The sequence below is a fragment of the Epinephelus fuscoguttatus genome, linkage group LG15, assembly GCF_011397635.1.
Source record: "Epinephelus fuscoguttatus linkage group LG15, E.fuscoguttatus.final_Chr_v1".
NCBI lineage: Eukaryota > Metazoa > Chordata > Actinopteri > Perciformes > Serranidae > Epinephelus > Epinephelus fuscoguttatus.
The window spans coordinates 32,403,148-32,417,641 of NC_064766.1; the positions used below are offsets into that span (position 1 = coordinate 32,403,148).

Here is a 14,494-nt window from a genome sequence, read left to right on the forward strand (position 1 = left end):
ATATGAGCAAGTGGGCAGAATATTTCAATGGCAGCAGCCTTTATGTGATGTACAAAGCAGAAATCTGCTGTGCCTTTAACCCTACAGGGACAGATGTCTTTGTTCTCACATGACTCAGCCTTCTCTCTCTGACATGTAAAACAATGCTGGCTATCACAAAGCTGGTATAGACGTTTGTTCTTTTAGAAGTCTATAGATGATGAGAACATGCTTTAAAATAAAAAAACAACATCTAAGCGGTCAAAGGTGAGTCAAATGCACTGTTATATAGCTACGTTTTTTTGATACTGGTCTGAACTACACCTTGTTGAAGTGTGACCTACTGTAATTGTACGTTCCACATTAAAGTGCTGCATGAGGCTGGATTCACAGGTGTAAATTTTATTTCCGGATTCAGTCCTTATTGGAAAATAGAGCTTGTGGGTGTTAGATAATAAATGTGCTGTATTAACATACATACAGAATAATAATTATTTAACGTTTCAATCCTCTGACTGCTGACTTTGTATGTGGGCTCTGTCTTCTGCTCCAGCTGGAACATGGGAGATGCTTCAATCAGTTGCCTTACTTACAGGCACGTTAACTGTGGAGATGTGTTGCTCAATATTAAGAGAATAAGCAAAAAATATTCATTTAAATTGTATTTTCTGAATTACCTTCATCCTAAAACATAATATCTTGCAGCCACATATGAGATGACCCAACATAATCACTCCAAATATGCTGTCTGATCAAATTATTTGTAAAGCACATTGTTATTATAGGATTTGCACTTTTGGGTCAGGCCGTGGATCTTGTTTTGGCAAATTTGGTCTGGCTGCGGAACTAATTGGTCTAATGTTCAGGTGTCCCCATCAGACACTGACGCCAAAAGCCACCTTTTGCGGTAGTATGAGCCCCCGCCAGGTAGCATAAGTTGGTAACGCAGGTGGACAGAAACTTTTGCGGTGTTATGATACGCTGCTGGTCAGCTGGATAGCACCTGTCATGGCAGTATGATACACAGATGGGTGGTGTCATTTCATAACCTGGCTGATGGCACCTGTTGCAGTGGTATGATATGCTGCTGGGTGGCATCAGTTTGGAATACTGCCAGTAATGATGAAATATAAGGAGCTGGAAAGACCCTAAAGGATGAACAGGAGGGGTGGTTTATGGATCCAACAAACCCCGGACTTTCACCCTGGAGCCTGGTGTTCACTTCCCATATGAATGTAGAGCACAAACCATGTTATTATTATAATTTTTTAAAACCAAATCACATGCCTTTGTCTAAAACCTACACATGTGCTTTTGTTGACATTCAGCGTTGGTTGCATGCATCCTGGAACGTCAACAGCAGATGCAAGTGTATACCTAAGGTGTGATATGTAGATGTGAAAGGCCACTGAAAAGCACCATGACTTAGCTGGTAATCTACCTGTCTAATCTGTTTCTTCCAAAATGATTTTCATCTCCCTATAGGACCTGACTGTAGCTGAAAAAATTACAAACACTACTGGTTGACAATTGGCTGTATCAGCTTCTTTTGTGATACATTACATCCTGCTTAAATACCATTAGCTTATTTAAAGTGAAACCATTTCTCATCAGTGCTGAGGTTCAGAAACAAAAATCTGACATCTTGGATTTGACACTGTCTTCACTTACAGACCATTATTTCAGTGTAAATATTTCAAAGTGACATGAAGATGTTCATGGAAATCTAAGTATGAAGTATCTTGCCTTTGTTTATTCACTTTGTTTTTTCTGTATTTGAGGCTTTTGCTTTCATATTCACTAACAATCTGAGAACTGAATCAAGAAAAATGAGTGGGATGTGAGAGTGTGGGAGTGTTGCAACTTCAGATCAATATCTAGCTAAGATCTGCAACTATACATGCCATGGAAAACAAATAGTGATAGATTGACAAGAATGAAAGAAAGACAGATAGACACAAACAGAAAGAGGGAGTGAGAGGCAGAAGGGTTGAGAGATTGAGAGTAAAGAAAAAAGTATGTGGGAGTAAGTATATGGGAAAGTATGTTGAGACAAAGAGGCTGAGCTCATAGTTGTGCAAACAGGTGAAGGGGGGGCTGAAGGAGGAGGGGGATGAAAAAACAAGATGCCAGCCTTTATACTTAAAGCTTGCCTTGAAATTACCCTGGCATCCACAGACAAATCAGGTATTCCCATAGAGCTCTGAATAAAATCCCAAATCATGAAATATTTTCTAGTTCTCCTCTCGTCCTGCCAACTCATTCTCCTCTTTCTTTCTTTTCAAAAGCATTCTTTGGTCAAAGGATGATGGGGCAGGTTTGAGAGCATCAAGGGCTGAATTCCTGCATGTATTTGAGTGCATCCTAGTCACACTAAAATCTGTACTGCCAGGAGTAACCAATCACCTTCTGAAGGAGCTTGGAAGAAAGACGGGGCTGAAAGAGCGAGTGTGTGTGTGTGTGTGTGTGTGTGTGTGTGTGTGTGTGTGTGTGTGTGCGCACAGCTCAAGCTACTGTGAATACACGTTCCAGTTTTATGTGGAAACAGAAAATCTGATTATGAAATGTAAAAATGTGAAATGTGGTCACCAGGGATGGGATATGAATACTTCAACTGTCGCAGTCGCTGTGTGTATGTGTGTATGTGTGTGTGTGTGTGTGTGTGTCTGTGCAGGCGTCTGTGCATGTGCATTATGTGGGATTCTGCTGTCAAACTAGTTAACTGGGATCATAAGTCATAACCTTTGCATGCCCGCACTGAGACATGTGCTCTTTTTCTTCCCTGACAATTTGAAACAGTATCACCTCATTGAGGGCAGTCGTGGTAAAACTGCACATGTGGACAGAGAAATAGGGGAAGGAGGGGAAGGAAAAACCTGGAGGAGACTGGAGGAAAAAGTGACAGTGGTAATCTCTAAAAGTCTGCTCAAGTCCTCCAAACTTTTAAATTAAAATTCTCTCCATTCTCTCACATACTGCACAGGGTCATAATGCTTTTGTGTTGAAGAAAACATCAGCTGAGAGACAGAGTAAGCATGCACTGTATCTACGTATGAAATAGCTGCAGTTCTCTGTAAATCTGACCAAGAAAGGAAGCCTGTGGGGAAAAAAGAAGTGCATTTCCCAAGTATGAGTGTGACAGGGAGTGAGAGAAAGGATGTAACAGACAGAGATAGAGACTTCCAGGAAGAGTGACAGGCTGCAAACAAGAGTAACTGTAGATAGCTGCATTGCTTGGCCATCCATAGCTGCTGATTCTGGAACAGATAGGATGTATTGTTTGTGTGGATTATTAGTGCATGGCCAACCAGTTTAGATAGACTTTGACTGGCAGACTAAGCAACTTTTGGGCTGGACATTAATAGTAGCTGTCAAAGTCTGGACTATAGCAAAAGTCTGTGTTGCCATCCACAACACGGAAAATGAAACTGATTCAGAAGTGAATTTGAAATCAAAGGCCCAACACCGCGGTGAGCCAAGCACTTTTCTGCCGTTGTCCTTTTCCATGGTTAAAGATGAAGCCAATAAAAACCCCTCACCCAAAGCTAACAGCCAGATCTTTTGCCTTGTTGACTTTTAGATGTGAAAATAATATTGCTCTGAAGACGTCGAAAAGATGAAGTTTAATCCTCAATAGATCGCTGACCACCACCCCGCACAAAAACATACAGACTTCAGGCAGTTATCCTAGAATCTAGACAACACATTGGCTCAGGCAAAACAAAAAAGATTTATTAACATATGCACAGACACACTCACCGTAGGATCACAGTCACCTCTGCCAAGGCCACACAAACCTAACTCCAGTCTCGAAAAAACGTGAGTCAGACTCATGATTTATTATTTGTTTATAGCTGTTATTGCCACTTAAATTAATTGCATACACTTGCAAATTTTGCCAGATTGCTCGGAGTAAAATTAAACAATGGTCATCTGGGTTTGCAAACTGCAGGTTGGGCATAATTCACAGGAGAAGCACAGAGAAGTGGTGAAAAAAAATGTTTAAAATGGCTATTAGTTCAGACACAAATGTCCCTGGGCAAACACCGTCTTGAACCAAGGAATGCAGAAAAACTTCTACAGGTCAAAATTAAAATGTCCTTTTTTTTTTTAAAGTGGCCACATCATGGTTGTGTTTTCTGCAAAACTAGAAACTAATCCCTTCTTCATGGGCCAATGGCCTAACTTTCCACTGAATTTGATGAAATCTGCATGAAATGTGGAAATCTGCTTTCACTTTTGAGAATAAACAAGTGCATTTCCCAGGACGTCTGAGTAATACTTTGAACATGTTTTGAACAATGGCAGAGCCACACGCCCCTGCACTGCAAGCTCGTACAAGTCGATTCTCTTGCTAACAGTTAGTGACACTTTGTTGGCCATGACCTCACGTAACCCTCGTGAGTCAATCACAACGACGGGCTGTGGCGTTGGGCTGTCACACCCTGCTCCCGTCAGGCACTGACTGAGGCAGATTGTGTTTGTGTAATGTATGCACGGGTGAATAAACTTAAAGCTTTCGACGGGTGACTGATGGAGATGTTGTTAAAAAATGTATGACAGTTTGAGTGACATCAGCGGTTTTCTGAGAGCGTGTTCCAACAGCTACCTAGCTGCTCTGTTGTGTGAGATGTGAGGGTCAACAGACAGTGAGGGCGGCGGCTGCTGCTGTTGCTGCTGCGAGCAGAGGCCTTCCAGACTTCAATCTGGAAAACAGAAGTCCTTATAAGGCAGCAACACAAGGTTTGAAGAGCCCTCGATATGGTACCAGTCCAGGTCACTCCCCATGAATGTCCATCATTATCATCAACCCACATACTGCCATAATCAATGCAAGTTTTACAATACAACTTTAATACAGTGCAGCTGGGAACAAGGAAAATATGGTAGTGCTCCACTTTTTTTTTGACTATCTATCTATCTATCTATCTATCTATCTATCTATCTATCTATCTATCTATCTACAACTGGGCTGGGCTGGGATTTTGAGTTGAGTGAGACAGTATATTATTATTGATCTTAAAATCCCAACATCAGTCTTTGCAGCTGTCTTTACTTGTTATACAGGGTACGGTTGAGGATTCACAGTGTGTAAAATGTTTGCATTAAGGTAATTAAAATGGATCCGGACAATTTTTTAACTTTACCCCCAGCGTTTCCAAGTATTGTATTGTTGGCACTGCTGTTGCAAAGACAACCACATTGATTTCTATTTCCTCAGAGCCTTGCGAATAACCACACATATATCTGGGTTTCAATTAGAAATATCCACATTCATTCATTTTCTGTAGCCGCTTATCCTGTTAAGGGTCACAGGGGGGCTGGAGTGTATCCCAGCTAGAGGAACAACACTTGTGTTAATGTTAACCACAGCAAACAAAACTGAAACTGAGCTAACGTTGCCAGCTTGTTAACACAACAGCTCAGATGATGTCACTTAGGTGATTACTAACAGACCGAAGCAAACAAACCTGTAATCAATAGACAGGCAAACTTGTTTCACAAACGAGGCTTTCTAACATACAGCAATACTTTGATAATTGGGGATAGCTACATGTTGTCTTTATAAAGAGATATCTGCATCTGTACTCAGAATCAACAGGACTAGATTTTGGTATTGCCGTTTGTAGTCTAAGTAGTATTGACCAATCACGTTTGAGCGGCAGGTACACAGCCCATATGGAGTGGTGGAACGCACCGGCTATTGTCTGACAATGACTTAGCTTTATATTAGCTTTTTAAAAAATCCATTAGTATCAAATGAAGATATCTGTCGATAGAGATTAGCAGCAACAATCACTGCTGCACAAAAAAACAAAGGGTCCGTCCCAATGCTCACACTTCCCCTCAAAATTGGCCCTAGCCCTTGTTCTTGCCTGTTCCTGCGAAGGGCTAGGGTGTCACAAACTTTAGGGAAGTGCTTTTCAGCCCTTAAAATCCCCACTTAATTTGAAAGGCCATGCGATGCACACTTACTTCCCATGTCAACTGAGGGGAAGATTGAATTTCCCAGGACGCATTGCGAAACTATCCAGCCAGGCGAGTTTTCCAGGAAGATGGCAGCCTCCATGAGAAAGGCATTGCACAATTGTAAGTACTATTTTTGCAAATAAGCATGCAAAAATTCCAAAATATGTCGGAATGTGTTTCTGCATATGCATTGTTATCTGTAAGCGTTGAGCTAGAATATGAATGCTTGAAAATCGCTCATTCACGATGTAGCCAACATGAATAGCTACAGAGTTCTCCATGAAGCCTACGTCGACGATACGCGTGACGTAGGTGAACATGTCTATTACGCTAATTTGCATGATGTGGCATCCCAATTTGTAGGCAAAATTCCCTACCCCTTTGTCGTTGAGGGGATTCTATCTGGGAAACCAAGGGGTAAGGTTAAGGGAAGAGAATTGGGATTGGCCCAAAGTCTTGGCCTGGATATCCACTTGCTATGCGGGATCACCCCAAATATTAGCCAGTGGGTTCCAAGACTGAGCTACCAATAGCTACCAGGTTACACAAAGGTTAAAGCACTTCCTTTGCACCGAAAATTGAGCCTTCATTTTCTCAGGAGATCGTACCTGCTGGCAGACAGAACTGCATAATGAAAGAGACTTATAAGGAACCAATCTAAATGCCGATAGTGTCATGTTTATATGGCTTTTACATTGTGCATTCAACATTTACTTTATAAGTTAAAGCAAAACACTTGTCTATTTTCAGTTTAAGTTATTACAACATACACAAAAAGTAATTTTTAGTCCAACAGTAAAGTGTATGATAGCCGCTGACTTGTGGAGTAAAAAAAAAAAAAAGAATTTATCCCCGGATAAATTCTAAGAAGTGCTTTCCTAATTATGAAATATTGGCATTTATCTGATATAAATCATGTTCAAGAATTCCACTGAACTTGAAATGAGTTGAGGCAAATTAAAGTGAATCACACAGGGTGTGTCAGAATCAAGATGTTATCAAATCAGTAAGTCAGTGCCAATATACAGCCCTAACTGACGACATTTTTACATCCCATTATCCCAAGTGTAATGATTCACTTCAACACTAAATAAATAAATAAATTCATAAATAAATAAATAAAACCACCCTCTTCCTTCAATAATGTTTGCTAAAAATGTAAACACACATGATCCTGTAATCCCCGCAGCAGATAACCTTTGGACCATGGTGATTTGCTGGGTTTTAACACATGCACACCATATCACATTGAAAAAAGGGGATTTTCATAACTACGTTCCGGTAACACAAACAGGTCACATATTTCCTTCGCACGACAAGAATCACTGTCTGCATGAAACTGAAAAACCCATGAGGAGAGTAACTATGACCCAATGTGGAAAAACAGTCGCAGTTCACTGGATTTTTTTTTTATAAGCTTTGCATCTAATTACGATGGTAAAAAAATATTATGCTTAAATTAGAGTCTCGGATCATGGAGTTTGGTTGCCAAGCTAACAGAGAGCCCTGGGCAATGAGACTTGTTGCTGTATCGTTGCCACAGCAGCAGCAAAGAGCAGCAGAGCTCCTGTGAAGGCCAGCTCCATCATCTTCTTCAAGTGGAAAGAATCTGTCCCCTCCCTGTGACCGGCTGCCAGCTCAGCCCGAGCTCCTTCTTCATCCCAGGACTCCAATAACTCTTTAAAGCTTAAAGGCTGTCTGACTGCTGTAGGCATTGCTAACACATAGGAGAGACATATACAGTGCAGGCATATTGAAATCACACAACTGTGGGTTTCTCATGCTATGTTGTTTATGTTTACAGTCCTCTAAAGCGCACGCACAAACCGTGCTCACTAACAAGAGCACGCAGTCTCTGCAGTAGCTGATAGATCTGAGGATCGACTGGATCCTTGGAGAAGATGTGCTGAGTGTGTGTTAAACACAAGTAAGGCTTCTCTGATGTGGAACCTGGCCGGGCCTCTGGCCAAACCAGACAGCAAAGTGGTAGTCGATCTCATCAATCATACACACAACCGGCCTCTCTGTACTAGATATTATGCTGGAGTCTTCCCAACTCTCCATCCACCACAGCTTTCACCATTTCTAATGATGCTGTCTGTGTTTGCATGTCTGTGTCTGCGTGTGTGTGTCTGTCTGTGCATGTATCCGAGAAACAAATAAAGATGAATATAAAGCATGAGAATGAACGTCTGGGTGTTTTTTCTCCCGCACTGCGTGTTGCCACTGACTGTGCATTTACCAGAGTGCAAATTGACAAACTGACAAATGATCTGGCCTAAGTAATCACATGGAAACAGATAGACCATTGTGAAAAAGATCCCCACCCAAAAACAGCTGGACTGATGGCCGGGAATCAAAAATTCACTTTGAAACATTTATTGTCCACATTAGCAATATTTACAGGCAGAGAGAAGGAGAGCAAGAAAGAGGATAGTCAGAGACACACAGGGGAGGACCATAACTTGGGCCTACTCACTTAATGGAGCATTTTATAGGAGGTCAAGAGATTAGGCTTGTCCTGTGTGCATTTGTGTGTGAGTTCCAACTTTTATGTATGTGATTCTACATCGAAATGTGCAACTGTGCAGGATTCCTCTGTCCTCTTCCATCCTGCATACCCGTCTACCACACGCTGTGCTCATGTGTGTGAATCAAACATTACAGGGCAAATCAACACACACACTCATTTTGTATGCGGCTCTGAGTGCTTTAAAAGGAGAATGCCACGGGTAGATGAGGGGTCAGAGTCTGTGATACATCAGCAGCAGTTTCCCAATCCTCTTAGTGCCACAGTGCTCCGGGTCTAACTACTCTCCAGTAGGTAAAAATATACACGTCTTAACCTCACTAATCCCGGAAATTGAGGTTATTCAAATTCAGAAAAGCTCAGATTAAGGATTCATTGAAATACCTGAAATACCTTTTAAATAGAAAAAGAGAATATACATGCAATTTAAAATCAGTCCAGAGAGGGATGCGTACCAAAACCCGGTAAAGAACAGGCCTCAGTGCTAAAATATTAAATACTGTAGTTATTTATAAACTCCTACAATACCGGTACTTTTATCGGTACTTTTTAACATTTGGTGTAATTCATGATCACTGCAACCTCTCCTCCACACACACAAACACACACAACACAGAGTGAAGCTAGCGAACAGCAGAGCAGAGAGGCCGCGGTACAGACGAGGTGAAGATAACTTGAAGTTTACTCGAGTGAACAACAAGAAAAACCTACACTTGTTACTTCAAGTAAGTGCAATAAAACCTTGGCTGGTAAAAACCAATACTTTATTAATGTGCTTGTTTAACACAAATAAACATGTAAAAAGTAGTAGTTAATCTAATTAATTACATGCTCTGTGATTAATTAATATGAATTATCCACATACATACATTTTTGCTGTGAAAGTATTTAAAAAATTTCATTTCAGGGAATTTTGGCACAATTATCCCCCTGTCCTCTACCACCGAAACTGATCTGCAGTTCATTGCAATCCATTTTGCAAGGGAGTTAGTTAGTCGGTCACAGGTAGACTTACTCAGTTTGAGTCTGAATGCCTGGTCAAGTGCAGCTTGAAGAGGCTGGCGGTTAGCGCTAGCATCAGAGGCTGTGCTAGCTCGGACCTCCAGGTTTGCTGCTAAATGCTTTGTGTTGAGGTGAGGCTTTAAGTACTCTGATGGTACAAAAATGAACGAGAACTGTGCTCCTATCAACAGTTCCATCTGTGCGTTTTTCAAATGTAAATATTCCATTCACAGGGCCACAGGGTCTCGTCTGCCTCCATCATGTGACAAAGCCACTGTGGCCTTCACTGACGCACCAGGTCAAAGGGAACCTTGGAACACGATTAATCAGCGTTAATGTTTTTACTGTGTTATTTTTTCTGTGATTAATTAATCAAAATGAACGTGTTATTTTGACAGCCCTAGTAAAAGCAATATTTTTAATCAGCTCTGTCTGCAGTCTCTCATATACCACTGCTGTTTTACACAAGCACTGTATGCTAGCTTGGCTATTAGCAAATTGTTACAAACAAGCTAGAACCAAAGCTCTCTGTGTGTAGTCTAACTGTTTAGCTAAGTATGCCATGTAGCTTAAAATTCACGACGTTGCCTGCGGGCAGTGAATCACCTCAGCAGCAGAGGGAGGAGCACAGAGGACAGGAGGAGAGACTGATACTGTCCAGCATTTGTTCTAAACTCCACTCAGTATTGTGACGTCAGAAATATGATTCATTTTATTGACATTTCAGATTTGTTTCCAGTCAGATATTATTGAGTTTATATCCTGACTTTGCTGTTGTAAATATTACTGTTGCTGCTCTGGAAACTACATTGAGTTAGATATAAAATATCCTGGTTTATCCTGCTCTGAACTCATTGTTTCATTCATTTTTAAAAAGATATATATTTTTTAAAAAGCATTATTTAGTAATGAAAAAGAATTGATAAGAGCTGATATGGAGTACTGATAAAAGTATCAATAAAATCCAAATGATGCCCATCCCCAGCCCAGTGTATGCATTTTCAGAATATTCTTTACTTTCAGTGAAAACAACAACCCAAACAAGCTCCAAGGATGAAAGAACAAACATACAGAGACGCCTAATTGCACTTCTAACACTGACACAAAATTAAAACCAAATAGATAATTTGTATCAGTCTCCACAACATCAAAGGACTAACTTCTCAAAAATGTCCTCGCTGTGTGAACGTCTGAAACTCTCAGTGGTTTTCGTGAGGATAAAAGTTCAGGAACACACACAGAACCGAAATTAACAACTGTGGAGACATTAGTTTGATCAGTCCATGGGAGACATCTCAGCAAATGCATTATTTAACAGTGTTTCTTTTTGTTAAGCTTTTTTCTTACAGTCAAGGTCAGGTTTTTTTTTTATTAACAGTGTGAGGCTGCCAGACTCTGAAACTGTCCTGCTGTTTTATAACAATGGATCAGATGTTTAAAGGAATACATTCATTTAAAGATGTAATCAGTAATGCTTTACTGGCTCTTTCCACCAACTTGCCATAACATATCAGCAGAGGCTTGCAGGTGTTGCTGATCAATGCCAAGAACTTTACTGTCAGTACCTCGATGTCTGCTGAGATTTTAAGCGTTCTAAATAGACAGAGTCTATGCAGGGAATACTCCCTACTCCAGGCCCTCCCGCACTACTGACTGTGTGCAGTGCACTTGGTTTCATATCTCAGAAAACAGAGAGAACAGCAGTGTAGCACTGTAACATGGAGGGATCTTAGGACTCTGAAAAACTTTGATGCCTTCCCTTCCTCCCTTTATTATCCTACAACTTTTCAGGTTCAGTAAGCCATAAACTCCTCTCACTTATCCACACAGTGACTGCTAATCACTACTGCTCTATCATCCATTTGTCCATTTTGTTTAAGATTATATAACTGAGCCATTATGAAGCTCATGTCCACAGTCACCGAGCTGAGTCAGTGCCGAACAATGGAGTCTGCACAAGCAAAATGTACCCTGTGTGGATCAACAATGCTTTATATGTCAAAACTACTCCCTCCTGATTGAACTACAATTAACTTTACAGCCTAAAAGGCACAGAGGGTGTCCAGTAAAGTTTGTAATTTGGAGAGAGATCCAGATGGGCTTGCCAAAATCAATCTGAATGGGAACTTATTTTGTGAACAGACTCGCCCACCTGGAAGATTCATATATAATGGCCCTGTCTTCAAACATCTGTTGAGGGCTCTGCAGCGAGGATAAAGAGAGCCGGGAACAAGTGACGACCTTGTTTGCTCGAAAGGTAGACAACAAGACAGGTGACATCATTATGCTGATATTTGTCGCCTTGTTTGTTTAAGGCATGTTTGGACAGGAATGTGATTTTCTCCCATTTAAACAATGTTTAAATGACAGTTATCTCACTGAATATCTGAATACGGACCATGATAGAAGAGAGACAGAGAGAGAAAGAGAGGATGGTTAGCACTGTCGCCTCACGGCAAGAGGGCTCCTGGTTCGATCCCAGGTGGGGGAGCCCTTTTGTGCGGAGTTTGCATGTTCTCCCCGTGTCAGCGTGGGTTTTCTCTGGGTACTCCAGCTTCCTCCCACAGTCCAAAGACATGCAGATTGGGGAAAGGTGTTGGTGACTCTAAATTGTCCGTAGGTGTGAATGTGAGTGTGAATAGTTGTCTGTCTCTATGTGTCAGCCCTGTGATAGTCTGGGGACCTGTCCAGGGTGTACCCCACCTCTCACCCAATGTCAGCTGGGATAGGCTCCAGCCCCTCGCGACCTTCAAGAGGATAAGTGGTTAGAAAATGGATGGATGAATGGATGTTCCATTTTTGCCAATAGATGCCCATAAATCCTACACACTGGACATGTAAAATGTAGTTCAAAGAGCAGTGAGGTGGGGCAATTTAGGAATGCTATGGAGTGCTACAACAAAATTAAAGAGCATGCCTTTAAAAGTGTCATAGGCCTTTTCAGCTTAAAATGCTATTGGGCTATTACAGCTTTTCACAGAGGATCTAAGGGCTCATTTATGCTCAATGTTCAACAAAGCCTTCTGTCTGTACTCTGCGTACATTTCATCCATATTTGAGCATGTTTCCTGAAAGCTTACGGATACGAACAAAACACAGCAGTACCAACGAAGATCGTAGAGGCAGTGTAGCGTCGCTCAAGCGAGATACAACCGTAAGAGATGACAAGGAAATTTAAATAATGGAGTTAATCAGTAATATATTGAAAAGATTTGTCCGTCCAAATGCAGATAACAGACCATCGCCGTCTACAACGCTGTCTCCCTTAAAGGGATCATTCATCTTTGACTCTGCCCTCTAGTGCCATCTATTGGCTGTGTCTATGCCAACATAAAGAACGCACTGAAGTATGAGGCATTTATTTTTGTACGTAAGGGGAATATCAATAGCTCTTATTCTAAACAAAACAACTTTGATCTGTGTGAATCACTTTGGATAGTAATGAGGGTTGGTAGCAGTCACAGGTAAGTGTAAAAAAATAGAAGCTGAAATGTTTAAATTCAGAAATGAAATAGATTTTAAGCAAATTTTTTACACTGTCTGATGCTGCAGTTCAGTATATATATACAGTATATACACTGCTACGATGTAAAGCTCCCATTGTGCATGCACATGTGACGGCACACACACGATAAAAATATATTTGTGCTTAACTGTTCCAGAGAAACCTTGGAGAGCCCGCCACATTATGCATTTTAACACTCTGTGATCCGTTGCTCTTATCTGGCACAAACACAAAGCTCAACCAAGCTCTGCCGCCTGGTCTGGATTCAAGGTAGGCTTTTCAACCCTGTAAATGTCAACAGGACACCCGCTCAACTCTGCATAGTTACCATGACAACGGGATACTTGACAGCCACCGTGCACAATGGGATGTTGTGGTCGGACAGAAATGATCTTGAGCTGTCAGTGGCAGACAGGTGGACTGGCTGGGTGGCAGATATATGTGAGATACAAGGTAGATGTATGTGAACGGAGAAGAGGAACAAATGTATGGATGAGAAAGTGGAGAGAGACGGAGAGAAAACGTGGGCAGGTAATGATAAAGAATTGTCATAATATAGAAGGGAGCAACAGAAATGCATTAACAGAGACGAGGAGTGATGACAAATGAGAAAAATGGCAGGAAGTTTTCTATTAGAAGCTTCAGCAATCAAATCGGTTCCAAAAAAGGTAAAAACAGGACAAAGAAAGAGAGATGTAGAGACAGAAAGTGAGAGATGGCTGGTGTACTATCTGTGGGCATAATTTTCAGGGCAACAAAAGGGCAGGCAGGCAGAGGGGAACCGAATCCTGGCCCGTTTGTCTCCTCAAATGGCCTCTAGGGACTGTGTGAAATGGCCCTTTTCTTCTTGGTCCTTTTCAGCCCTAAACCCCATCTACATGACAAACAGTGTCACTTTGAAGCTGCTTGTGTCATCTCTGCCTATCTGTCACTCATTCCTGACCTTTTGCTCCCGCCTCTCATCTTTCTTTTTTTTCTCTCTCTTTCCACACTAATTCACTTTTTTTGTCACCATCTCCCTTTCACCCACTATCCTTTTCATTTATCTTTGATATCTGCCTCTGCACTCAAAACAAGTCTTTGGATCTGAGAGAAATGGCTGCATGTTATATCGTTCAAGACGTACTAATTAAACAACAGCCCTATTAATTAAGATTTTAGTGTTGCTGTTTACATCATACTTCGGCTGATTAAATGACATGCTGCAGAGTAGTGACATATTTAACACTGGAAACATTTTTTCTTTTAAACAAGGTGTTAAAGTAAACAAAACTATGCATGCATATTCAATATAAATAGCAATGGTTATTCTACCTGGTTGAAGCGCTCCAACCTCTCCTTGACCTCAGCCAGCGTAGGGTTCGGGCTGCGAACTTTGACCTCTGGGTTTTGCCTCTGGGCGTGCAGACCATTTCCTACGACACGGCCAGTATAGCTGTGTGAAGTAGAAAAAAGGGGAGTGAGATGTTACATAGAGGCAGATAGTTGTAGTGAGACTGTCAAGACGT

The 14,494-nt window shown here is 41.3% G+C and overlaps 1 protein-coding gene across 3 annotated transcripts in view; it reads right to left on the bottom strand.

Annotated features, from left to right (window-relative positions):
- gpc5c (glypican 5c) overlaps nt 1–14,494 on the bottom strand; it is a 143,520-nt gene that overhangs the window by 31,269 nt on the left and 97,757 nt on the right. For all 3 annotated transcript variants that reach the window (XM_049598028.1, XM_049598027.1, XM_049598026.1), the window contains one exon: nt 14,301–14,421. In XM_049598028.1, coding sequence (XP_049453985.1) covers nt 14,301–14,421 — 121 coding nt within the window. The remainder of the gene's footprint in view (nt 1–14,300; nt 14,422–14,494) is intronic.